Source organism: Temnothorax nylanderi, unplaced genomic scaffold (assembly GCF_030848795.1).
Source record: "Temnothorax nylanderi isolate EJ_2023f unplaced genomic scaffold, tnyl_v1.0 TNYL_tig0714_pilon, whole genome shotgun sequence".
Lineage (NCBI taxonomy): Eukaryota > Metazoa > Arthropoda > Insecta > Hymenoptera > Formicidae > Temnothorax > Temnothorax nylanderi.
The window spans coordinates 38,405-65,700 of record NW_027249776.1 but is presented as its reverse complement, the minus strand read 5'-3'; the positions used below and the strand labels follow the sequence as shown (position 1 = coordinate 65,700).

Below are 27,296 nucleotides of genomic sequence, written 5' to 3'. Positions count from 1 at the left end.
TACTGTATATATTTGATTAATTGTTTACTTAGATATCGATGATTCTTGCGCGATATGCTAATACATTTTTTTCTATGCAAGATTTCAATGCAGTAGAAACTACCCAGATAGCAAAGAGAATTCCAAAAGAATTTGACATGAATTCGTAGTTTCCAAAATGAATTCCCCAATGAATCCCATTTCTGTCCGAAATGAATTCGTAAGTGATTCTTTACGAATTCGAAGTTATGTCAGCATTTACGAGTTCTTTTGTAAATTCCAAATGATGTCTGAAAAACGGAAAAGTATTCCTTAAAGAGTTCGAAAAGAGTTCAAAAGGATTCGAAAGAGTTCAAATAGAGTTCTAAAAAAGGTCGAAAGTTCAAATAGAGTTATAAAAGAGTTCTAAATGAGTTCTAAAGAGACTGCAAAGGCTCGATAAGAACTCTTGCGCTGTTCAGGGCCATTTTGAAAAGAGTTCTGTGAGAGTCCTTGCTCTAATCCATAAAAGAATCGCATTGAGCCCGTTTAGCACATGCTAACAGTTGCAAGTTGTTTAATGTTTCTAGTGGTTTACTTTTCCGATTGGGCTACAAAAATGGTCTTAACCACATCGAAAAACTGAACCACTAGAAACACTGAACAGCTTTGCAACTATTGGCACCTGATGAACGCGCCCATCGCTATTCCTCGATCTCTGTACGAAATAGAAATGTAAGTTAAAGTGTATAATAACAGAAAAGACTTAACGGTAAGCATATGCTTCAACGTCAGATGTATTATGTTATAATAGTTATATCAGAAGTTAAACATTATTAATATTTTAATACAGTATTTTCTATCATAATACATTTTACCTTACGGTTAAGTTCCGTATTTCCGTTTTCTTTATTGTATACTTTGAAGGCGTAAAGGAGTAACTTTTCGTGGGCTTCTATAATATATTGAATCACCATGGACAATATCCCCTGAAACGTAACTCCTCGCGTCCCGAATATACATAATTAAAAAATCTCGCATTTTTTAATGATCAGTTTTTATTATTTCATATATTCAAAAGTTATATAGTTATATAGAAGTTATATAGAAACGACGAATTTATATAAAGTTATGAGTATACAAAATTTGTACAAACTTATACAAAGTATACAAAACTTATTATTTATTGAACTTATTATAAACTTATATAATATATGAACTATATATATGAACTTATTATGAATTTACTTAGTGTACAACTTATAAAAACTAGTAAAACTTATAGAAACTTATCGCAATTAGTTATCGCATCCTGTCCGTTGCATGTTGCAACCACGATTTAATGATTTCTTTGATGCTCGTTCTGGTCGCATCTGTTTGCTTGGAAATAGTTTCTGCAACAAAAAAAGTGCTTCATAAGACACGTTTATATAAGCAGGTTTTGAATTATATTTTGATTTTCAAGAAACTCACTGATAATCAATTGACAAATTACAGTTGAACTGAACTTCAGTGTTTTACGCTGCCCAGACCAGGAATAAATTTTCGCCAGTGAATCAGTCATGACATGCCTCAACACCGCCCTCGTAAATTTCGATGCGTTTGCCCCGCCTACCAGTTGTATGTCGCGAATCTAAAAACAGAGATTATGCATGTATGTATGTATATATGTATGGATGTATGTACGTACGTATGTATATATATGTATATATGTATATATATATATATATATATATATATATATATATATCTTTATGGTTTGTATAATGTCGGGACCATTTCGGAGATGCAATAACACATACCAGGACTTTTGGCACATGCTGGGTCCGACCCAGTAATTTTCTATATGAAAGGTAACTTATCAGGCCCGGTACTAGTTTATACAAAGATATGTAACGTAACAAAGTAGGGCCGTGTTTCCTTGTGAATTATAAGGACCGGTACCGGTAATTAGATATATGCAATGTAAAAAACCGGGACCTCCTTATCTGAACAATTTTACTGAATTAAGTTGTATCATCATTCTTTGAGCATATTCATTCTTAAATATAAAATCCAAAATGTTTAGAGAGTCCAATCAAGCTGTTTATATACTTATATATATTTAGCACATAATGAATTATTTATTCATAATAAAGAACATCTACCAATATTTTACTATTTAAAAAGGAATAAGCATCAAGCTACTAAATGTACAGTGTGCTTTTTAAAATGCTATCTTTTACTAAAAGTTATGTTAAAAAGAAGTTATGTTAAATCATTGTTACTGCGTTGTGCTTGATAAAGTTGTAATTATAAATTTAAATTAGTCAATTTAATTAAAATTAGAATTAAAATAATTAACATCAATAAATAAACTAATTAATTAAAATGTTACGAGGTTCTACTTTTTGTTGTTACAGTAAAGAAATCGATTTCCATACAAACTTCTACGACGATACACTGTAGAAAAAAGTTTTTCGACTTCTTCGCTGATTTCATCGATGTAATAGCAAACAGCAGGACTCTGACCAGTTATACTTTTCGAATAATTTCATGTTCGGTTACTTGAAATTTTCAAATATTATATTCAGTGCATTATTTAAGAAAAAACGCATGAAAATAATGAAAACATAAGTAAAAATTATAGCTGAAACAAAACTTTTACTAAACGTATCGTCACATGCGAGGACCGATTTCCACGAAATAATGGATAATAGCATGTCCGACCAAATAAATTATTCCTCGACAAATTTTACGTATACTTCGCATAAGCTATATTTTACACAACGCATAATTTAGGGATTAAAAAGCGAAAATCATGGACTGCGAAATACCAAGAGATTACAGCCAAATCAAAGGTTATACTCTACGACGTATCGTTACATGCGAGGACCGTATTTATCGGTACAATGGTAAATAGCAGTCCCGCCCAGTTTAACTATTTCTCAATTAATTTTATCGTACGTTCGGTTACTTGAATCTTTGTAATATTTTACTCGGCGCATCATTTAGAGATTAACAGGTAAAAATGTTGGCCCACGAAATACGGACAGACTACAGCCAAATCAAAACTTTTACTCTAGGACGTATTGTTACATGCGAGGACCGATTTCTTCGGTGCAATGGTAAATAGCAGGACCGCTCAGTTTAAATATTTTTCAATTAATTTCATTTGTACGTTCAGTTGCTTGAGAACTTGCGATATTTTACTCGGTGCATTATTTAAGGATTAACACACGAAAATGTTGGATGTTGGCCCACGAAATACGGGCAGACTACAGCCAAATCAATATTTTTACTCTAGGACGTATTGTTACATGCGAGAACCGATTTCTTCGGTGCAATGGTAAATAACAGGACCGCCCAGTTTAACTATTTCTTAATTATGTTCATCTATACGTTCAGTTATTATTTGAGAACTTGCAATATTCTACTCGGTGCATTATTTAAGGATTAACACACGAAAATGTTGGCCCACGAAATACCGACAGGTTACAGCCAAATCAAACCTTTACTGTACGACATACACTGATTATGAGAAAAGAAATGTTCTGCATTTTAGTAAATATTGGTTTGCATACAACTGTGACCCCATTTACTAAAATAAAAAAAATTTTCCTTTTATACATTAGTACACGTGTATTTACTGAGAAAAAAGTATTCTAAAATAAAAAAAGAAAAACTTTCTTCTTTTTAATAAATAGAGTAACAGTTGTATGCAAACTAATATTTACTAAAATGCAGAATAATTTTTTCTCAGTGTATCATTAAATTTGAGAACTGATTTCCTCATTGCAATGTGTAAATAGTAGGACCGCCTAGTTAAACTATTTGTCGATTGATTTCATCTGTACTTTCGATTACTTGAAATATTTTACTCAGTGCTTTATTAAAGGACTAACACACGAAAATGTTGGCCCACGAAATATCGACAGATTACAGACAAATCAAAACTTTTACTGCAGGACGTATTGTTACATGAGGACCGATTTCTTCAGTGCAATGGTCAATAGCAGGATCGTCCAGTTTAACTATTTCTCCATTAATTTCATCTATACGTTTGGTTATTACTTGAGAACTTGCAATATTCTACACGGTGCATTATTTAAGAATTAACACACGAAAATGTTGGCCCACGAAATACGGGCAAACTACAGCCAAATCAAAATTTTTACTCTAGGACTCTAGGACGTATTGTTACATGCGAGGACCGATTTCCTCGGTGCAATGGTAAATAGCAGGACCGTCCAGTTTAAATATTTCTCATTAATTTCATCTGTACGTGCGGTTACTTACAATATTTTACTTGGTGCATTATTTAAAGATTAAAACCGAATAAGTAACATTTACTTCGCCGATCAATAATTAACCTAATTAAGACTTTAATCGACTATACTGGCAACGATTATAATCGTCGTGACAAATCGTCACCCAGTTTCGACCATGGATTCTGGTCCTTCTAAAATTGATGAAATTTAGATGCTTATATTATAAGCATTCTAAATATAATTATTCAGATAGGATGCTTATAATATAAGCATCTAAATTTCATGGATTCTGGTCCTTCTAAAATTGATGAAATTTAGATGCTTATATTATAAGCATTCTAAATTTATTTATTCAGATAGGATGCTTATAATATAAGCATCTAAATTTCATCAATTTTAGAAGGACCAGAATCCATGGTCGAAACGAGGTGACGATTTGTCACGACGATTATAATCGTTGCCAGTATAGTCGATTAAAGTCTTATTAGGTTAATTACTGATTGGTAAAGTAAATGTTACTTATTCGGTTTTAATCTTTAAATAATGCACCAAGTAAAATATTGTAAGTAACCGCACGTATAGATGAAATTAATGAGAAATATTTAAACTGGACGGTCCTGCTATTTACCATTGCACCGAGGAAATTGGTCCTCGTATGTAACGATGCGTCGTAGAGTACAATTTTGATTTGGCTGTAAGTTTTTGGTATTTCGCGGTGCAACATTTTCGCGAGTTAATCCTTAAATAATGCACCGAATAAAATATTGCAAGTAACCGTACGTACAGATGAAATTAATTGGGAAATATTTAAACTGGTCGGTCCTGCTATTTACCATTACACCGAGGAAATTGGTCCTCGTATGTAACGATACGTCGTAGAGTATACATTTTGATTTGGCTCTGTAAGTTTTTCATATATTTCGCGATGCAACATTTTCGCGAGTTAATCCTTAAATTAATTAAGACTTTAATCGACTATACTGGCAATGATTATAATCGTTGCTAGTATAGTCGATTAAAGTCTTAATTAGGTTAATTATTGATTGGTGAAGTAAATGCTACTTATTCGGTTTTAATTTTTAAATAATGCACCGAGTAAAATATTGTAAGTAACCGTACCGTACAAATGAAATTAATTGGAAAATATTTAAACTGGTCGGTCCTGCTATTTACCATTGCACCGAGGAAATTGGTCCTCGTATGTAACGATACGTCGTAGAGTATACATTTTGATTTGGCTCTGTAAGTTTTTCATATATTTCGCGATGCAACATTTTCGCGAGTTAATCCTTAAATTAATTAAGACTTTAATCGACTATACTGGCAATGATTATAATCGTGGCAACGATTATAATCGTCGTGACAAATCGTCACCCCGTTTCGACCATGGATTCTGGTCCTTCTAAGATTGATGAAATTTAGATGGTTATATTGTAAGCATCCTAAATTTAATTATTCAGATAGGATGCTTATAATATAAGCATCTAATTTGCATCAATTTTAGAAGGACCAGAATCCATGGTCGAAACGAGGTGACGATTTGTCACGACGATTATAATCGTTGCTAGTATAGTCGATTAAAGTCTTAATTAGGTTAATTATTGATTGGTGAAGTAAATGCTACTTATTCGGTTTTAATCTTTAAATAATGCACCGAGTAAAATATTGTAAGTAACCGTACCGTACAAATGAAATTAATTGGAAAATATTTAAACTGTTCGGTCCTACTATTTACCGAGGAAGTCGGTCCTCGCATGTAACGATACGTCGTAGAGTACACATTTTGATTTTGGCTGTAAGTTTTTGGTATTTCGCATTGCAACATTTTCGCGAGTTAATCCTTGAATAATGCACCGAGTAGAATATTGCAAGTAACCGCACGTACAGATGAAATTAATGGGAAATATTTAAACTGGGCGGTCCTGCTATTTACCATTGCACCGAGGAAATCAGTCCTCGCATATAACGATACGTCGTAGAGTACAAATTTGATTTGGCTGTAAGTTTTTGGTATTTCGTAATGCAACATTTTCACGAGATATTATAAGTATCCTATCTAAATAATTAATTTTAAGATGCTTATAATATAACCATCTAAATTACATCAATTTTAGAAGGACCCGAATCCATGGTCGAAACGGGGTGACGATTTGTCACGACGATTATAAACGTTGCCACGATTATGATCATTGCTAGTATAGTCGATTAAAGTCTTAATTAATTTAAGGATTAACTCGCGAAAATGTTGCATCGCGAAATATCAAAAGCTTACAGAGCCAAATCAAAATTTATACTCTACGACGTATCGTTGCATACAAGGACCAATTTCCTCGGTGTAATGGTAAATAGCAGGACCGACCAGTTTAAATATTTCCCAATTAATTTCATCTGTACGTACGGTTACTTGCAATATTTTATTCGGTGCATTATTTAAGGATTAACTCGCGAAAATGTTGCATCGCGAAATACCAAAAACTTACAGCCAAATCAAAATTGTACTCTACGACGTATCGTTACATACGAGGACCAATTTCCTCGGTGCAATGGTAAATAGCAGGACCGTCCAGTTTAAATATTTCTCATTAATTTCATCTGTACGTGCAGTTACTTACAATATTTTACTTGGTGCATTATTTAAAGATTAAAACCGAATAAGTAACATTTACTTCGCCAATCAATATAATTAACCTAATTAAGACTTTAATCGACTACACTGGCAACGATTATAATCGTCGTGACAAATCGTCACCTCGTTTCGACCATTGCACCGAGGAAATCGGTTCTCGCATGCAACGATACGTCGTAGAGTATACATTTTGATTTGGCAGTAAGTTTTTGGTATTTCGCAGTGCAACATTTTCGCGAGTTAAATTCTTAAATAATGCATCAAATAAAATATTGCAAGTAACCGTACGTACAGATGAAATTAATGGAAAATATTTAAACTGGGCAGTCCTGCTATTTACCATTGCACCGAGGAAATCAGTTCTCGCATGTAACGATACGTCGCAGAGTACAATTTTGATGTCGCTGTAAGTTTTTGGTATTTTGTGGTGCAACATTTTCGCGAGATATTATAAGTATCCGATCTGAATAATTAAATTGATGAAATTTAGATGCTTATATTATAAGCATGCTAAATTTATTTATTCAGATAGGATGCTTATAATATAACCATTTAAATTACATCAATTTTAGAAGGACCCGAATCCATGGTCGAAACGGGGTGACGATTTATCACGACGATTATAAACGTTGCCACGATTATGATCATTGCTAGTATAGTCGATTAAAGTCTTAATTAATTTAAGGATTAACTCGCGAATATGTTGCACCGCGAAATACCAAAAACTTACAGCCAAATCAAAATTATACTCTACGACGTATCGTTACATACGAGGACGAATTTCCTCGGTACAATGGTAAATAGCATGACCGCTTAGTTTAAATATTTCTTAATTAATTTTATCTATACGTTCGGTTACTTGAGAACTTGCAATATTTTACTCGATGCATTACACTGTACAGCAAGAAAAACCACAAGGACGAACCTTGCGGCATTCAATAGTTTTTTGGACGCAGAAAACGATCCCGTTTGGCAAATTGCTCTATCACGTCACAATTTTGACATATTTGCAGTTAAATTTGCAAAAAATGGGTTATTTTAGTGTATTTTGGCATATTATTACTACGATATGTGACGAATCGGAAAAATTTAATCACAATCAAAATTAAGTATGTTGTTAGGACTGTCAGCTCTTAAAACGACTTTTTTTGTTATGGTTAAAAAGATATTAATGATTAACGTAGAGTCTGTTGCATTAAAGTTGCGACTTACATAGCTATTAAGGATCGATAAAGTATTTTTTAATTATGTTATTCAAAAGGTTTTTCAGATTGTTGAAAACTAATCTGATGTCAAAGTAGATAAATTAAAAAATGGAAGAGTTATTATAGCAGATGTTAAAGGTAAAAATTCGATCATTATATTAATTTTGATATCTGCCATATTGGCTTTGCCATTTTGAATTTATCAACTTTGACATAAGTTTAGTTTTCAGCGATCTGCAAAACTCTTTAGGTTTAATTAAAAAATATTTCATAGATCCTTAATAGCTATATGTAAGTTGCAACTTTAATGCAATATACACTACGTTAATCATTAATATTTTTTTAACCATAAGCAACACAAAAAATTTATTTTAAGGGCTGAAAGTCCTAACAACATACTTAATTTTGATTGCGCTTAAAATTCTCCGATGCGTCACATATCGCAGTTATAATATGCCAAAATACACTAAAATAGCTCATTTTTGCAACTTTAACTGCAAATATCTCAAAATTGTGACGTGAAAGAACAATTTGGCAAACGGGATCGTTTTCTGCGTCCAAAAAGCTATCAAATGCTGCAAGGTTCGTTCTTGTGCTTCTTTTTGTTGTACAGTGTAATACGTCGCTGGCAACAATTTTTGAAATAATAGTATTAATAGTAATTCTGCGTATAATTTCTGTAATCAGTGTAAACTATTTTCTGAAAGTAAAAAAATATTGTATAATCGGAATAGAAATGCAAGACGTGTTTATTAAAAGTAAAAGTTATTGTAGAATTCACGATTTTCTTCTATCATTTTGCAGAAATTGTAGAATTTTACGATGAAGATTGGTGACACACGGAAACTTTTGAGTTTACTGAACTCGCAATAATCTTTTACATTATTATATATCGATAGCTTAGAGAAATAGTTAAAATTCTCGCGGTCCTATTAAATTACTAAGCATGAAAAGCATCCTTTTTTTATATAATAGTTTATATAATGTGTACAAACGATAACTAACTACGAAATACGATGTAAACGGCTATTGCAAGAACATGTATATTGCATTTCACGTTATGTATATTGCTTATAATCAGATTTTCATGTATTTTTTAGTGGTACCGACAATTAATAAATCATATAAGAAAGCTTAATTTTGATATATCTTTGTATTTTGATTATACATATAGAAAATACTTCCGGAATACAAGTTAGGATGTCGATGTACATCAACGTATACGTATGTACACATCGCTTATGGTTGGTCCCGACATATGTCGAACCATAAAGATATATATATATATATATATAATCAGAAAATGTGATAGCATATGTCTATACTTGTACATATAAAACAATGCAAACTTACAAATTGACTTCGAACATCAGCAGACTGTGACAGATTCGCATCAAAATTCTCGAATTCCCTGTAATTTTCCAGTGGAAATTCTGGTAAAAGATTCTGCTCTTCCTGCGGCAGTGGCCTGCCATGATCTTGCAAATTGATCAGATGATTCAATTTTGATTCCATCTGTTTATAATATTTTAGGAACTGTCCCACAGTCATCGGTTCTGAAGTAGATGTACATATTTTGATCAACAAATGCGAGGTGGATATTTATTTATGGATATTATTTGTATTTTATTTTACCGAGTATTTTTATATAATCATAGACAATATAAAACATGTAAAATTGAACCCATGGCGATCAAAAGGGGATATCGGAAGTTATTCGTGTACCAGAGAACAAAAAAGGTATACATTAATGACGATAATGTATATAGCTATCGGTTGAATTATAACAACATATTTGTTCGAAAAGTATTTTTGCTCATTTCTTTTTTATATTTTCAAATACATATGAAAAATGAAACTCTACTGTAAGACTCATTGGTATGTTTTGATTAGTATCGATATACTTAAAATAAGATACAACAATTGTGTCAACTTAATTCTTTTCCATTCTTTTTTAATTCCTTTCAATCTCATTTCATTTGTTGTGATAAGAAGTAGATGTTGAATTAAACCATCGTATATATATAAAAAATATACTGGAAAAATCATAATAAAAATAACATTTTCGAACAAATATGCTGTCATAATTCAACCGGTAGCTATACATTGTCTTGCTTAATTTATATATTTCTTGTTCTCCGGTGCACAAAGAATCTTGAATAAAACTTTATGCATATGGGAAGTTTCCATTATGAGAAGTTTTATAACCTTATTCATGACTACAAAACTATTCGATAAAATAAAAATCAAATTGACGTGAAATTATCGTGATTATAATAACATATTAAAATGAAATAGCAATAGTAAATTACAGTTTCCCCTTAACGATTCCATTACATTTATTTAGTTATAATACAAATATAAATATTTTATAATTGCAGACGTTTTCATTAAAACTGTTTAGCACTGCCAGGGTCAGATTATACATGAATATTATTCTATTAAAATAGCAATACCTGACTGAGTATTCCTCTTGGTGGTAGGACCGCGCTCTCCTCTTTGCAAACCATGTGCACGATCATTTTCTGAACTTACAGTCGATCCCATTGATTCGTTCGTCTTGGTTCGACAACTTTCGTTCGTTTGTGTGGTATCCGTATCATCTCCGCTTTCCCATACATTTGTTGCAGCTGAATTTTGATCATCTGTAAATAAATGAAAATAATATAAGACTATACCCTTATTATTACAACATTAGAGCTGTAAATGTTTGAAATAACTAGGAAAGGGATTTAAAACTTATCAATTTTCTAATTTTTTGTTTAAATAATTTGGTATTGAAAAAAGGTGAAAGGTTACATTAATAAAAACTGTCAAAGACACTATTTCAACATCACTATTTTATCACAATCAGGACAAAAACATTTTTTAAATGATCCGAAGGCGTCTCCTGGTGAATTTTTATTAGTTTTCTTATGAACAGGGTAGTGTGAAAATTTGACCAAATTTCATTAAAAAATTGACTTTTTCATTGTAAATTTGTTTGTATAATATAGTTCAAAGTTAACTCATATAATTATGTGTAAAACAAAATAATTCATAATAAAATGTTGGCCTAATTCATTACTAAAATGTTGAGATATGTTAACATTTGACCATTTCTTATTGGTCGATAGCCGAAGCTTTTTACGATAAAGTTTTCACTGGATAGATGTGAAATTTGAACTACATATCTTTTGAATCCTGGAAAAAACAGTAACGTTTTTGTTTTTTTCATATCTTACTCCTGAGATTATAAAGAACATTTGAAAAAAAACCATGAAAAATAATAAACAATTAAAATAAATAATTGTTTTTAAATGTTAATTTTTTAAAAATCTGTGGAGTAAAACAAAACATTGTTTTGCCAGGGTTCCAAAGTGATGTAGTTCAAATTTCACGTCTATCCGGTAAAAACTTAATCGTAGGAAGCTTCGGCTATCGACTGATAAAAAATGGTTAAATGGTAGCACATCTCGACATTGTACTTATGAATCAGGCAAAAAAATTTTTTTCAATTACTTTCTTTTACCCATAATTATGTGAGGTAACTTTGAATTATATTATACGAACAGTTTTCATTTTTATTTTATCACGCTATCCTATCCTTTTAATTTACCCATTTCATTTGAAGTGCCGACGGAAACGATTACTGACATATTAATTAATATTACCTGTTCTACGTTTTTTCATGGGCACTGATGATCCCTCTCTCCCACCTGTCGAAATATATTTTTGTGTTGTGGGCTGAACTGTAACATTATTTGTAAAAATGTAATTTTTATAATTTCGTACCCTCACCTAAAAATACTTTTTATTTTGAATAACATTGTGAGATTTTATGTTTTTATAATATAATTGATATATTTCATACTTACGAACAGACTTTGCCGCCTTACTCGTTGCCGCTCCCACATGGCACTTTAAGTCGCAGTCCATACGTCCAGATGCAGGCAACTTACTCTTTGTTTGTTTTTGAGCATATGACAATTCCTTCTCGAACACCAAATTTGAATTATTTTTAGAACCTTCGTTCGCCTCATTTAGTTCTATCAAGTTTTCAACAAAAATATATACGAACATGAAGTACCACATATGTAATATGGCAGAAAGAAGGGAAATTAATTCAAAATGTACTATTATATTATTATCTAGAATTATTTGAATTGTAAATTGTAAATATTCCTGTCAACATTACTTGCTTCTTCTTCTTTCTTTTCTTCTTCTTCTTCTTCTTCTGACGCACTTTTCTTTTCTTCTCCTTCTTCTTCTTCTGACGCACTTTCCAAGCGTGGAGGCTTTCTACCAACACGTTTTTTCATCGTTCCAGATAGTGCTTTGGAACATGTTTCATCGGTATCTTCATTCGTCGAAGCTTGCATACAATGCTCTTCAACTTTATTAGCTACTTCAAATGTTTCTGTAAATATATAAGGGTATATTAGTTTACAAATTCTTTTACAAAGTATTATCTGTGTAAATAGTTTAATAAAAGTATACCGACCGAATGGTCCCAGCAATTTATGATATTTATATTCTTGCCACTCGCCGTCTGGTTCGAGTAAATGCATCTTTTGCTTCGTAAATTTCTTTTTCTTCGGAGGCCAGCAAACGGACTTAGAATTAGATTTGACCCAATTATCAGGAACAAGGTTACAAAATTCATCGAAAAAGACGACAAAATACTGCACCATCTACGAAGAAATGGGTTCCATATATATAGATATATATATATATATAGATTAATGGTGCAAAAGCGGTATTGCGTATTGGGTTTCTTCAAACGTTACTAATAAAAGTTTGCGGCTTATTTGTTCCGCAAGCCATGTTTGTGGTGGTGACAGATTTTTTATCTTATAAATGTGCATTTTGCTCGATGAACATGGATAGTTTTGAATATCCTCTTTATTTAAAAATGCACAACCAATAACTATAATAACATTTCCCCGGAATGCAATATGATTGATGAAGATGATAGTTCCATCAGTCAGTAAGCAGCAATTATCTGGCCTTTTGTTTGACACTTCGAAAGTTTTAAATTGTAAAACTCGATGCTCGCTGTGACAATCCATAGGAAGTTTCGACCTAAGTGGTCTCTTTACTAGAGGATACTTAATATTCGTGGTTTCTATCATTTGCACAGATTTATCTTGACCATTTTTTTCCGATAATCGCCGATGAATTTGTTGCAATGGATTCGCGTGTTTTCGTAGCAGATGTTTCAAAATTTGCATATAATTTTCAAAATCGAAAGCACTAAAGCCGTCTAGTGGGCCAAATGTCTTTACAGCTTCATTCAAATAGATCAAATTATGTACGTTACTTGTGACATACTGTTCTCCGTAAAGGATTTTAAATTGTTGTATGTACAAAGTAAACCAACAGTTCTTTGGCATAGTTATTGTTGACATAGCAATCACGTGAATCGCACAGTATCCGTGTTAGTGGACCGCTCGACGTTTTCGCGCTGCGCGCCGTGGAAAGTACAAGACAATAAGTACAAGAAAAAAGTCAGTCCCTTTAAAAGCGGGTTACACTGTATGCGCGTGTCTATTTCGCACTCGCTATTTCGCACTCGCTATGTTACTCCGTGTTCTCGACGTCGATAATGTATCGCGTACGAGTTATGATGGCTCACTGCCCGTCCCGGCCGGAGCAGGCAAGGGATCGCGGCCGGAGCTTCGCGTTAGGCCGCGAGGAATTCGGTGACGTGAGAAACGCTGATTGGCTCCAAATCGTCTATTGGTCGCGGTGCTTGCGATCACGCGAGAAACACCTGGCCGTTGGCTCGAAAACAACAAAAAAAAGGGGGGAAGTAAACCGTCGCGGTTTGGAGCCATTCGAGCGATCTCGAAGAATGTTCGCACTCAGGAATATTTACTTCGCGAATATTCCTTTCTTCGATTCGCAACATGCCGCCCGCCTCGTATTCGACGGAATGCGAAACAAACGGGGATTGACAAGGTCGCACAGAGGAGCGTGTGGACGTCTTATTATACAACTTTATATACATTATATACATTTGTTAGAGTTAACACAATGTCCTTAAATCTAATGAGAGAAGAAAAACGCTGGCTTAAATTTAACGAGATTCTACGGGTCCCGGTGGACGGATAGATGCAGGCAACCGACAGATCTGCGTTATTGGTCGTTTAAGCTCGGAATTGGCGGTGCGCAATGTGACGACGCGAACGCGACCGTCAAGTCCGGGATGGACTTGCTGAATCCTTGCGAGTTCCCACTTTGAAGGAGGGAGTAGGTTATTCTTAAGTAAAACTAACTCGTCAACCTTCGGATTATCGTGAGATTCGGTCCATTTAACGCGCTGTTGCAATGAATGTAAATAGTCCGACGACCAAGAACGCCAGATTTGTTCGAGCATTAATTGTACGTGTTGCCATCGCGACAAACGATTCGCATTGATTTCGAGGACGGATTCCTCCGGTACGCTCGTGAGCGGTCGGCCGATAAGGAAATGACCAGGCGTCAAAGCGGTATAATCGGACGGATCGTCGCTAAGTGGAGAGATCGGTCGCGAGTTCAAGCAAGCCTCTATCTTACATAAAAGCGTAACGAATTCAGAGCGAGACAGAGTGCGAGCACCAGTCACTCGCCTGAGATGGTGCTTAAAGCTCTTCACTCCAGCCTCCCAAAGCCCGCCGAAATGTGGTGCCGCAGGGGGCACGAAATGCCACCGTACACCGTCGTTAGCGAGAATTTCCTTAAGGGAGGGGTTGTTCACAAGCGCGCGGAAGCTGCGTTGGAGCTCGCGGTCAGCACCCACAAAATTCGTGCCATTATCGCTGTACATGTCCGATGGCAGTCCGCGGCGACTGACAAACCGTTGAAATGCCGCGAGGAATCCATCGGTGGAGTAATCCTCCACACTTTCGAGGTGGATCGCCTTAGTGGCGAGACAAACGAATACCGCGGCGTAGTGTTTGCTCCCCTTTTGACCGCGACCGACAACGGGGGTAATGTTCATAGGTCCGGCGTAATCTATGCCCGTGTGAGAGAACGGAGGAGCAGGATTTACTCGGGGACTCGGGAGATCACCCATTAGTTGCGTCGGGGTTTTCGCGGAATGTCGAACGCATGTAACACATTTATGAATGTGAGATTTGATCATGCTTCGCGCTGAAATTAACCAATAATTTTGACGGAGACATCTAAGCGTGAGTTGAGTCCCTCCATGGAGGGAGCGTCGGTGTGCTTGATCGATCAAAAGTTCGGCAATATGATGTCTGGGAAGTATGACGGGGTGTCGCTCATTGTAACTCAGCGCGGAGTTTTCGAGCCGCCCGCCAAGCCGGATTAATTTATCTTTCCCGATAAAGGGGTGGAGGGAGCGTAAGGAACTTGATCGCGATACAGCGGCGTAAGCGCGAGTGGAGGCGTCCGCGAAGCCGTGCAATTCAACATCGAGTTTATCTTGACGCATCCCTGTCCATCGAGGAATGCGTATTTTGCTAATATTAGGCAAGTCTGAAACGTAATTGATCCACTGATGCAGAAGATCATCGGGGATGGGAGCATCCCAATCTACGGAGCCAGAGCTCCTGCATCAACATCTTGGCCGCGATGACTATCGGTGACGCCCAGCCGAGGGGGTCATACAGCTTTGCAATAAACGATAAAACGGAGCGCTTAGTATGAACTGTCACGGCGTATGGCGAAATTACGAAACGAAACGAGTCATCGCGCGGAGACCAAGACAGGCCGAGGACCTTGAGCGTGTCATCGTGATTGATCGGATAGTCCGAGGATTCCCGTTGGTCCTCTGGAATATCCGTCAAAAGTTCGGCTGAATTCGAGGCCCATTTTCGAAGAGGAAAACATCCGCGATTTATTATGCCCACGAGTTGCTTGCGCTTTTCGAGCAGAGACAGAAGGTCGTCTGCTCCGAAAAGAACATCATCGACGTAGGTCGACTCTTCGATTATATTGACCGCGTCGGGGAAGTCTTTACCTTCGTCGCGAGCTAATTGGAGAAGGGAGCGCTGTGCGAGAAAAGGCGAAGGTTTTTGCCCGTAGGTCACGGTGAGTAAGCGGTAAAGCCGAATCAACAGACTGTCGGGAGGGCGCCAAAGAATTCGTTGATAGTCCGCGTCATCCCGATGCACGAGTATTTGTCGGAACATTTTAGAGTCGGCGCTCCATATTGGAGTACAGAAAGGAAGCCTTTCGAAATGTGTCGCCGACGCGAGGGGGGCCGTTTTTGAACGGCAAACGCACAATGTAGCGTCCTTGTGAATCGCGAGAATGAGTCGTCGCAAAATGCCTCTCGCAACGTTCGTCCTCTTCGGTGAGAGGAGTTCGAGAGGGGATACTTTCGTCCTCCCAAAAACTTTGAATTAAGGAATTCGTATCCTCGCAGGATACGCAATTCAGGACAGAAGCGGACTCTCCGGCCGGGCGCGCAGGGCCGACGGGACCGGAGAGGATCCATCCGAAAATTGTAAGCTGGCCCGTCGGTGTGCCGACCGGGCCTTGACGTAGGCCGTCGAGTAGCAGAGACCCGTATAAATCCGCGCCGATTAATACATGAATCGGGTGATTACATGAGGGATCAGGATCTGCTAAAGGTAAATCGCGTAGATGCGGCCACAATGTGCGGCCGGCTTCTGTTGAGAGGCGGTATAAGAAGTGATTCTCTGATATACGTAGCCCGAGAAGGGGAATATCGGTCCCTGTTTGTCGCAGGGCGCGAGAGTAAGATTAACTTGCGACCGCGCGATTCCATTAAATTTTTCTCCAAAACAATGTATTTTCAACGCGGCACGATGACGCCTGGTTCGCATAGTCTGACAAAGAGATTCTGATATGAAACTGTATGTCGAGCCTTGATCTAGTGCACGTACTTTAAATGTGCGGCCCTCGATTGTACTTAAACTAACATACGCGGTGGCGAGAAGTACATGAGGCGGCTGCTTTACAAAATCTCGAGTAGCATGCACGTTTTGAACGAACGCTGAGGGCGCGGCCGGTGACTCGGAGGCAGCGGCGACTGACACAGCTGACGGAGCTGAGGACGGCGAATTAATCGCGGAAAGCGTACATTTAGTACCAGCTTCCGTACCCTCGCGGTGAAGCAGCGAATGGTGAGCTTGGTGGCATTGATTGCACCGTTCCTTTACTCGGACAATTGTTTAAAAAATGCTCGGTTCTCAAACAATTAAAGCAACATTTATGCTGTCGCGCGGCGAGTCGACGCTGCTCGACCGACAGACTTAGAAATTGATTACACTTTGCCAGACCATGGTTTCCGGAACAACGGACGCATTTGACGGGCGAAACAGTATTCACCGAAGCACGAGCTTTATTACCGCGCGCACCATTTGACGCAGATTCGGATAGCGAAGGGTAATCCGCGAGACCGCGAATGCGAAGAGTCATGAAGTCATGAATCTCTTTATACGTAGGGTACGCATCCGTGTCGCCTCGTTTAAGATGCCATTCATTTCGCGTTCGCGGACTGAACTTTTGCGAGATAATATAAACTAGGAGGTTGTCCCACATATCGACCGGACGATCGAGATTCGTTAACGCGGCGAGAGATGCGGACACACTATCGCGAAGTTTTTTCAACTCGGTCACGTTCTCGTTTTTCATTTTCGGTAAGTCGGCGAACGAATGGATATGCGCGTGAATAATCGCGTTGCGGTTGTCGTATTCGTCGGTAAGAAGTTGCCAAGCTGCCTCGTAGTTCGCGTCAGAAATTTGAATGTTATTAATCAACGACGCGGCCTCGCCGGAGAGGCTCGCTTTCAGATAATGTAATTTTTGCGTTCTTGTCAACGATTCACTGTTTGCTACTAAAGACTCGAAGATTCCGCGAAAATTCTCCCATTCAGCGAAAGCACCAGAAAAGTTCGGAAGCGAGATACGAGGCAGATGCAATGACACTCCGGAGTGCGCGTCGCGATAAGAAGACTCGTTACCTCGATACGGCGCGCTCGGGGCGTCGTTACTTAATCTACCGATGACTTCTTGTAGGTGGTCCACTGCGTTGAAGTAGGCGTCCTCGGCGGCGAGAATTTCCTCTTGTTGAAAGTAGGGGGTCGACTTCTTCTCCTCCGCCGTAGCCGTCTGCAGAATCTGGATATGAAGGGCTCGAGTTTGCGCCCAGAGCGCTTCCAAGTTCGTCAGTCTCCCTTTCGTCTTGGGGAGGGTGACCTGAGCCTTGGCAAGCTTCTTAAAGTTCGTCAGCGATCGCGTGAGCGTAGCAATCGTATCGCCTTGAGCGATGAGTAGATTTTCGAGATCCGAAGGCATGTTAAGCGGATGTCTAGATCGTGTAGAAATCTTTCAGACACTTGCGTGTCAATCTTCTTGTCGAGCGAAGACGCTCGTGGTGCGACTCCGCGGCGAGTAGCAGGGCGATACTCGCGGGAGGCAGGGACGTCTGGCACGTCTCGGTGTGCGACTCCGCGGCGAGTAGCAGGGCGATACTCGCGGGAGTCAGGGACGTCTGGCACGTCTCGGGGTGCGACTCCGCGGCGAGTAGCAGGTACTCGCGGGAGGCAGGGACGTCTGGCACGTCTCGGGGTGCGACTCCGCGGCGAGTAGCAGGTACTCGCGGGAGGCAGGGACGTCTCGCACGTCTCGGGGTGCGACTCCGCGGCGAGTAGCAGGGCGATACTCGCGGGAGGCAGGGACGTATAGCACGTCGCAAAGCAGGGCGCCGTTGGGCGGCGGATGCGTATAGAAAGGATCACGATACGTTTGCTGGAGGTCACGCAGGAGCTTCCGAAGCACTTCACAAAATCACAAGGCACCAATCTTTAGGAGAGCGGGTGCAGAGCGCTCAACGTTCGGAGTGAGCCACGGAGTCGAGGGCACGTATCGCGAAGTACCCGATGAACCGGTAATGACTGTCCGATCACACCGCGATGGGCAACGGTTCGAACGGCGAACTCCTTTTCGAGCGAGTCGAGTGAGCGCGACGGTCCGTCTGTCTCGGAGCAGCACAACGCGGTCACTATTGAGGCGGTCGAACTGTCTATGCCGGTCTTTTATTCACTAATCCGGCTCGAAGGACCATTAAATGTTAGTGGACCGCTCGACGTTTTCGCGCTGCGCGCCGTGGAAAGTACAAGACAATAAATACAAGAAAAAAGTCAGTCCCTTTAAAAGCGGGTTACACTGTATGCGCGTGTCTATTTCGCACTCGCTATTTCGCACTCGCTATTTCGCACTCGCTATGTTACTCCGTGTTCTCGACGTCGATAATGTATCGCGTACGAGTTATGATGGCTCACTGCCCGTCCCGGCCGGAGCAGGCAAGGGATCGCGGCCGGAGCTTCGCGTTAGGCCGCGAGGAATTCGGTGACGTGAGAAACGCTGATTGGCTCCAAATCGTCTATTGGTCGCGGTGCTTGCGATCACGCGAGAAACACCTGGCCGTTGGCTCGAAAACAACAAAAAAAAGGGGGGAAGTAAACCGTCGCGGTTTGGAGCCATTCGAGCGATCTCGAAGAATGTTCGCACTCAGGAATATTCACTTCGCGAATATTCCTTTCTTCGATTCGCAACAATCCGCATCGCGCAACTTAGGACATTGAAATGGATTATATACTTTTTGGGAAGAATTGGTTGTAGCAAAATCGGTCCCAAGTAAAGCAAAAAAGTTCGGAATTCAGTGGCTTTCCAACGATGCAATTCCTGCAATCCTCGAGGTTTCCTATTGAATTCCTTGGGCATCCATTGTGCAGAAGTTATTAACGCATCAGATAATTTGTGTACAGTCTCGGCACTCAATGTTGGAATTTTACGACGATCCAACCATGTTGTTAACAATGTCTTCATAACTCCCAACCACACTAAATGCATACAGTCGAGCGGAAATTGAATTATCATATCTATAGGTAATGACTCAAATGGTGAGGTACCTGTATGATGCTCTTCATTTGTTCTGTTCCTAAAACTTTCATTTGTACGTAGAGGTGCTGATTCAGAAAGAAAGACCATTCGATTCATAAAATCTCCTTCTTCGATACATATTCCGCAGCTGAAGTACCCATTAAATTGTTTTGTACATTTTACAAACGACCTCGCAGGACTGTCACAAATTATGCACCTTATTGTTACAATAAATCTCTTCGAATCCACGACAAATCCTTTATTGTTTAATCTCTTATACTCATTTATAAAAGGTGTTAGATAGTCGTCAAGTGAATGTGGTTTTTGGACGCCATAATATACTCCAATAACAAACGGGGTCTTAAAAGAGTCGTGAATAATTTTTCCCAAAATTGGCCACAAACTTGCACCAGAGGATTTCGCTATGGGTAGACCATCGATATTTAAATCGATTTTAATTTCCGTCCCAGCGATGCAAAATGTTTTTTCACGCAAGTGTTCTTCGAGAGCTGTTTGTAATCCATAATGAAGGTATTCTCCAGGTGGACATTGAGTAATTTGACGACTAGAAGTATGCGGTGTTTTTAATAGAGTACGAGCGTCTTCTGGCAAGTTTTCGTGTCCCGCTTTTCTCAAAAGTTTTAAGAGGCGGTTCAAATGAGCATGTTTTATTTGAGTATCCAAAGCGAACGATATTAATTCCTGTTTAAAATCGAAGGTTTTAGGAATAATTGCTGGATCATTCTCTTGAATTTCCTCATCCGAGTCACTGTTGCAACCTATATCTTCCGGCACGATAATTTGTGCAATGCAGTTTTCCACAGCTATTTCGATGTTCTGAATATCAATAAGATTTTCTTGATAGGTATTTGCAGTATTAATTCTGAATTGGCGGTAATTTTCAGCCTTTCTACACTCCGCTTCAGTTGCAGAAATAAAGATGTCCTCGTGTATCTCGTGTTCAACATTAGCCGTAAGCCCAGGTACATTAATATCATTATCGATCGAAGACGAACTATCTACAAGTATCATATCTTTTTGCCGTTGTTCAGCGAGCCGGCGATAAACTTGACGTTTCGACAAGTCGCCGTATCTTTTCCGCTTTGGCATGCTTCTAAGTTAAGAAATAATAGTTACTGCAGCAATTTATTGAAAGCAACAAATTGAAGATGAAGAATAGAATATGTTCATTATATATATATATATATATATAAATTTTTTAATATATACAAATCGCCGGTCACTTCCATACATTATTACTATAAAGTATTAAGCATTTTTTATCGACTTTTAATTGTTTTTTCCTTTTTTAATCTCTTAATTTATTAGAAAATTATTTCTAATTATTTTAATTTTTGCAATAATGTAATTCACATTAAAAACTTCTTATTAAACGGTTTTTTTTTATTGATTAGAATAAGATTTTGTTCGGTATTAAATTTCTCAGTAGCAATACAAACTTTTTTTAATAAAGTATTATACATTTTTGTTACCTTTTTCTGGTTGAAACGTATAGAAATGTTACAAAAGACTTTGATATTGATTATGTATAATAAATTTACGGGAGTTTATGCAGAAATGATTCATATAAAGATTCACATCAAGAATTCATATAAATTAAATACACTTCAGATTTTTTATTCAGGATTTTAAAAATTCGAAATTTAAACTGTTGGGTGTGAACTCAATTATGGAAAAACGCCTTTTGCGGTTTTGTTACGAAAAATGTAGATGAAACAGTTTTGCTAAAATGTTAATTTTCCCGATTTCTCTGTATTTTGGACCAAACTATGAATGTTTGTTCACATGGTACGAAAGTCATTTAAAAGTATATTTTGAACACGAAAACTTCTAGTGGCTCGATAAATATATATTCAAAACATTCAAAAATAAATGTTTTAGTAATATTGCAATTATACAAAGAAATTTACAAAAAATTCATTTTTTTCATAAAATGTGGTAAAATTTTCACATTACCCTTCCCTTAGGCAGGAATTAGGAATGTTCAGTGTAAAACTCGGGGCAGATGGCGCCATGGCGTTCTGTCCTGTCATGGCGGCGTCACTAACACTAACTCAATATACATGTGTGTGTTGGTGTATCTGTGAGCACATCCGTGAGATATAAGGTCTGTTTTCTGTTGCTGCACTGCTGAACTAGTGCACTCTAGTACAGAACTAGTGTACTTATATCTCACGGATGTGCTCACAGATACACCAACACACACATGTATATTGAGTTAGTGTTAGTGACGCCGCCATGACAGGACAGAACGCCATGGCGCCATCTGCCCCGAGTTTTACACTGAACATTCCTAATTCATGTAAAATGTGAAAATTTGAACACATCTCATGAAAAAAATTCTGGCCTTAATGTGATTTTATTACAATGATATGGTTTAAAATGAATTGAAGATCAATATATTGTATTGGGGCAAATGGTAACAAGTTCATGTTTTAAATACTTCTTTTAATTTATTACTTTAAAAATTTTCAGTTAAATAATTCTCTCATATATTGCAAAAAAATTATTGGAAATCTTCTTGTTATATATTCAATATTAAATCCTGAAGTTAATTCAGATTCTCCTTTTGATAAATGAAATAGTGTGTAACGTAATATCGATTAAATTCTTATTTAAAAAATTAACCTTAAAGGTTAAACAAATATAATATTTCAACAATAACTTTTATATAAATTTAAATGTGATCTTTCTGTGAAATCTAAATCTCTCTGTGAAATAAAATAAAGTTTAATACAATAAACTAAAATGTTGTATTTCTAAGATCATTTTTATCAAGTAAAACAATGTCTACATTTACATTAATTTTATTATAAAGTAAATATTTTACAAATGTAAAAAGTTAAGTTTAATATTCCTTTTGCATGAGAAATTATTAAAATTAATAAAATAAATTTGTAACTTTGAAAATGAGTGTGAAAATGAAATGAGTTATTTACAATTAATATCACAATATACTGTAAATGTACAATTACAAATGAAATGTTATTCGATTTTTATTAAATCCTTTCAAATTAAATTAAATTTCAATACTATTTATATCATTTCTTACTTATTATTAATAATATTGAATTTATTAAATGTTATTTAATTTTATTAAACTTTATTTTAGTTTACAAAAAGTTTAGATTTATTATAAACATTTTTAAACATGCGATGCGTAAATAATCAAAGATATTAAAGAACAGGATTACAAGAAATTTGAAAAATGTCCTTACCGTGTAGCACGTCGATGTTCGATTAACTGATTTAAACTGATGGAAACAACAGAACCTGTAAGAAAGAGACATAATAATTAATATCACAATATACTATAAATGCACAATTAAAAATGAAATGTTATTCGATTTTTATTATATCCTTTTAAATTAAATTAAATTTCAGTATTATTTATTTCATTTCTTACATATTAATAATATTGAATTTATTATTAAATGTTATTTAATTTTATTAAACTTTATTTTATTTTACAAGTTTAGATTTATTACAAACATTTTTAGGCATGCAATGCGCAAATAATCAAAGATATTAAAAGAACAGGATTACAAAAAATTTGAAAATGTCCTTACCGTGTAGCAGGTTGTAACACGTTGATGTCCGATTAACTAATGGAAACTGGTGAAAACATCAGAGCCTGTAAGAAAGAGACAGAAAGAGAGATAATAATTAAAAGACAGATACGGAGAAACAGAGGCTGCGTTTGATTTGGCTACTTACATGCTGTAAGCCATGGAGGTAAGAATAACAGGAGGGAGCGTAAACCAAGCTTTTAGGCGAGAGGTATGAAGCCAGAGAAGTGAGAGGAAATCATAAGCGGCCGTCTTGGTAGTACATAACTTATCCTTCTTCTTCTTAATTTGGTAGAAGAAGAATTAAGTTATGTATTACCAAGATGGCCAGAATACGATTTCCTCTCCCGTCTCCGGCTTCATACTCCGCAGTTTACGCTCCCTCCTGTTATTCTTACCTCCATGCTGTAAGCTTTATTCTATCTTCCTTCTGCATATAGTGAGCGATAAAGATAGAATGAAGCTTACACCGCGTGAGCGCCCAAAACGAACGCAGCCAGAGAGAAAGACAGGTAGAGAAAAAGAAAGAGAGAAAAGCACAAAGAGAAAAGAGACAAAGACAAACAGATAAAGAGGCAAGTAGAGAAAAAAGAAACAGAAAAGAGGCAGACAAAAAAAACAGAGAAATAAGCTTCCTAAGGGCCTAAGCAGAATGACTGTCTTATAACCTTAAGGCAGTGTTTTATGCCTTTACTGTACAGTGTTGTGCGTTACATAAGACAAAGATTTAAGGCATAAAACACTGCCTTAAGGTTATAAGACAGCCATTCTGCTTAGGCCCTAAGAAGCAGTGTTCGTGTATGTACACTGATGGCACACTAAAGCCAGCGGCGGCAAACTAGTGGCGGCCGATTGTGATGCAATCGACAAAAATAATCGAAACGAAACACGTTCGACGTTGGATCCGAACGCGTTCGCATCCAACGTCGAATGTGGTTGTTAGCACTAAATAGCGTCCGAACACACAGTCCACGGAACACACGGAATATACGCACCTTGATCTCGATCGTTCGAAGTACGGAATTAGCGCTGCCTGTGCACCGTCGCCGTGCTGCCTCACAATCCGTTGCCATGGTAACGACCATAGACATATTATATCTAGACCGAGCATATGCCCAAATTTGAGGAGTGGGGGTATAGGCGACGTAGAAAGAGAGACATTCTGTTGTGTGGCTGTTCGTTCTCTCTCGTTTCGCGCATGCGTACGCAAAATAAACGTGATGGGAGGGAGGCATTAAGAGGAGCGAGGTGGAACAAGGAACTGAAACGACTGAAACAGAACGGCTAGAACGAGCTCTGACTGTTTTTGTCGGTATTCAGGATCCCCTTAAGAAAGTAAGAAAAGTAAAGAAAAGTAAGTAATCATGTAAATGTAAAAGTAATTAGGTAAATGTAAGAAGTTAAAATAACAAGTTTCTTCTTATTTTATTTCGACATTGCATATAAACGTATAGAGAACGCGAATACTTCGGTAAAGTAGAAATGGTGTAATTTATCATGTTACGGGTGGTAAATTAAATAATATCGTAATGTTTTATAGGATGTAGTGCCTGGTCCTGTAGAAGAATTACTAATAAGACTTTTAAATGAGCGAAAGCCAAAAGTTTTTCCACACGCTTTGAGATGTTTTGCTTGTACGCTCCATTTTCACTCCCCTGCGGCATACTTATTCCTAAGAAAAACGTTTTTAAAATGTCTTCCACATCCAACTACTATTCGAACATGGATGCGAAATATTAGTAGCGACTCCGGTATATCTGACCAAGCATTAAAAACCGTACGCAATGTAGTTCGAAATGCTTGCGAAAAAAATAAGAAAATAGTGTTCAATTTAACTTTCGATGAAATGAGTATTAGAAAAAGTGTTGATTGGGATGGACAAAAATCACATGGTTTTGTTGACATCGGTGCCGTTTTTATGTGCACTTCATGAAAACGATCTAGATATTGTCAGTATTACGTTTGATGGAGTATCTTCCAATATATCTATGTGTGAAGAATTGGGCGCACGTTTGAAACAAACTGAAATTGAACAGATTGTACCATATTTTGTTCATCCCGCTGATGAGTCTAAACGTATATATATTTTTTATGACGCGTGTCACATGATAAAACTTGTTAGAAATGCACTTGGTAAGGAAGACTTAAGTGATAACGAAAATCATATAATTAGTTGGAAAGGACCCCGCACTAAACCACGTGATTTTGGGCCCCGGTGAAAATGGCTGAATTTTTAATATGTTGTACTTTTTGAGTCATTGAACAAATATTTCTTCAGGCAAAATGTCAAAAAATGGACTGTTTCAGCGTTTCAACCCTTAGAAGCTTGAGGTCAGACCAGCAAAGATATCACTTTCGGATCAATGCGGTTACTGTTATAAGAGAACAATATGAATTTTTGGTGAACAAAATAATTAAAAAGTAATTTGTTTATGATAGTATTGTTTAAACAATATGATAGTATTGTTTAAACAATATGATAGTATTGTTTGAACAATTTGAAAACGTCATTGTTTACAGGAACGATTCGGGGTGCTTTCTGTACGTGAGTCCCCTGCTTGCCTCTCACGATTCGGGGTGTTTTTTGTACATGAGTCCCCTTGCCTCTCATGATTCGGGGTGCTTTCTGTACGTGAGTCCCCTTGCCTCTCACGATTCGGGGTGCTTTCTGTACGTGAGTCCTTTTGCCTCTCACGATTTGGGGTGCTTTCTGTACGTGAGTCCCCTTGCCTCTCACACAAATAGATGAGCGAGATTTATGAGTCGTGAGAGGCAAGGGGACTCACGTACAGAAAGCACCCCGAATCGTGAAAGGCAAGGGGACTCACGTACAGAAAGCACCCCGAATCGTGAGAGGCAAAGGGACTCACGTACAGAAAGCACCCCGAATTGTGAGGGGCAAGGGGACTCACGTACAGAAAGCACCCCGAATCATGAGAGGCAAGGGGACTCACGTACAGAAAGCACCCCGAATCGTTCCTGTAAACAATGACGTTTTCAAATTGTTCAAACAATACTATCATATTGTTTAAACAATACTATCATATTGTTTAAACAATACTATCATAAACAAATTACTTTTTAATTATTTTGTTTACCAAAAATTCATATTGTTCCCTTATAACAGTAACCGCATTGATCCGAAAGTGATATCTTTGCTGGTCTGACCTCAAGCTTCTAAGGGTTGAAACGCTGAAACAGTCCATTTATTGACATTTTGCCTGAAGAAATATTTGTTCAATGACTCAAAAAGTACAACATATTAAAAATTCAGCCATTTTCACCGGGGCCTAAAATCACGTGGTTTAGTGGGGGGTCCTTTATACGGCAATTAGTTTCGTTACAAGACGCGGAAAAATTACACCTTGCGACTAAAGTTAGAAGTAGACATGTATACTTTTACAACGAAAAAATAAAAGTACATTTAGCAGCACAAGTTTTCAGTAATTCGGTAACTGCTGCACTTGGGTTTGGAGAATATGACTTAAAATTACCTCATTTTGCCGGAGCTTCAGCAACCGCGACATTTTGCAAGACATTTAACGACGTATTTGACATATTAAATTCTAAAAATTTAAATAATAAAACAGAAACCAAACGAGCAATAACGAAAAATAAAATACGTATTCTAAAAGATAACATTGAGAGGTTTGTTTTATATATTAAATCTTTAAAAATTAAAGACGTTCCTGTACTTCAAAGTGTACGAAAAACAGGCTTTATTGGTTTTGTTATTGATTTACAAAATAGTATTGCTTTAGCAGAACAGCTATTTAATGAAAATACAATAGAGTTTTTGTTAACATACAAATTATCCCAAGACCAC

At 37.2% G+C, this 27,296-nt stretch overlaps 1 protein-coding gene across 1 annotated transcript; it reads right to left on the bottom strand.

Annotated features, from left to right (window-relative positions):
- Positions 1-1,124: 1,124 nt before the first annotated feature.
- LOC139784958 (uncharacterized) lies at positions 1,125-25,819 on the bottom strand. The gene is made up of 11 exons (XM_071724133.1): positions 24,466-25,819; positions 23,471-23,535; positions 23,120-23,174; positions 12,523-12,712; positions 12,217-12,438; positions 11,897-12,067; positions 11,693-11,770; positions 10,496-10,684; positions 9,393-9,595; positions 1,432-1,591; positions 1,125-1,352 (listed from the first exon to the last, which is right to left on the bottom strand). Exons 4-11 carry the CDS (start codon positions 12,710-12,712, stop codon positions 1,261-1,263), a joined length of 1,305 nt encoding a protein of 434 aa, XP_071580234.1. The 5' UTR covers positions 23,120-23,174; positions 23,471-23,535; positions 24,466-25,819; the 3' UTR covers positions 1,125-1,260.
- Positions 25,820-27,296: the final 1,477 nt, after the last annotated feature.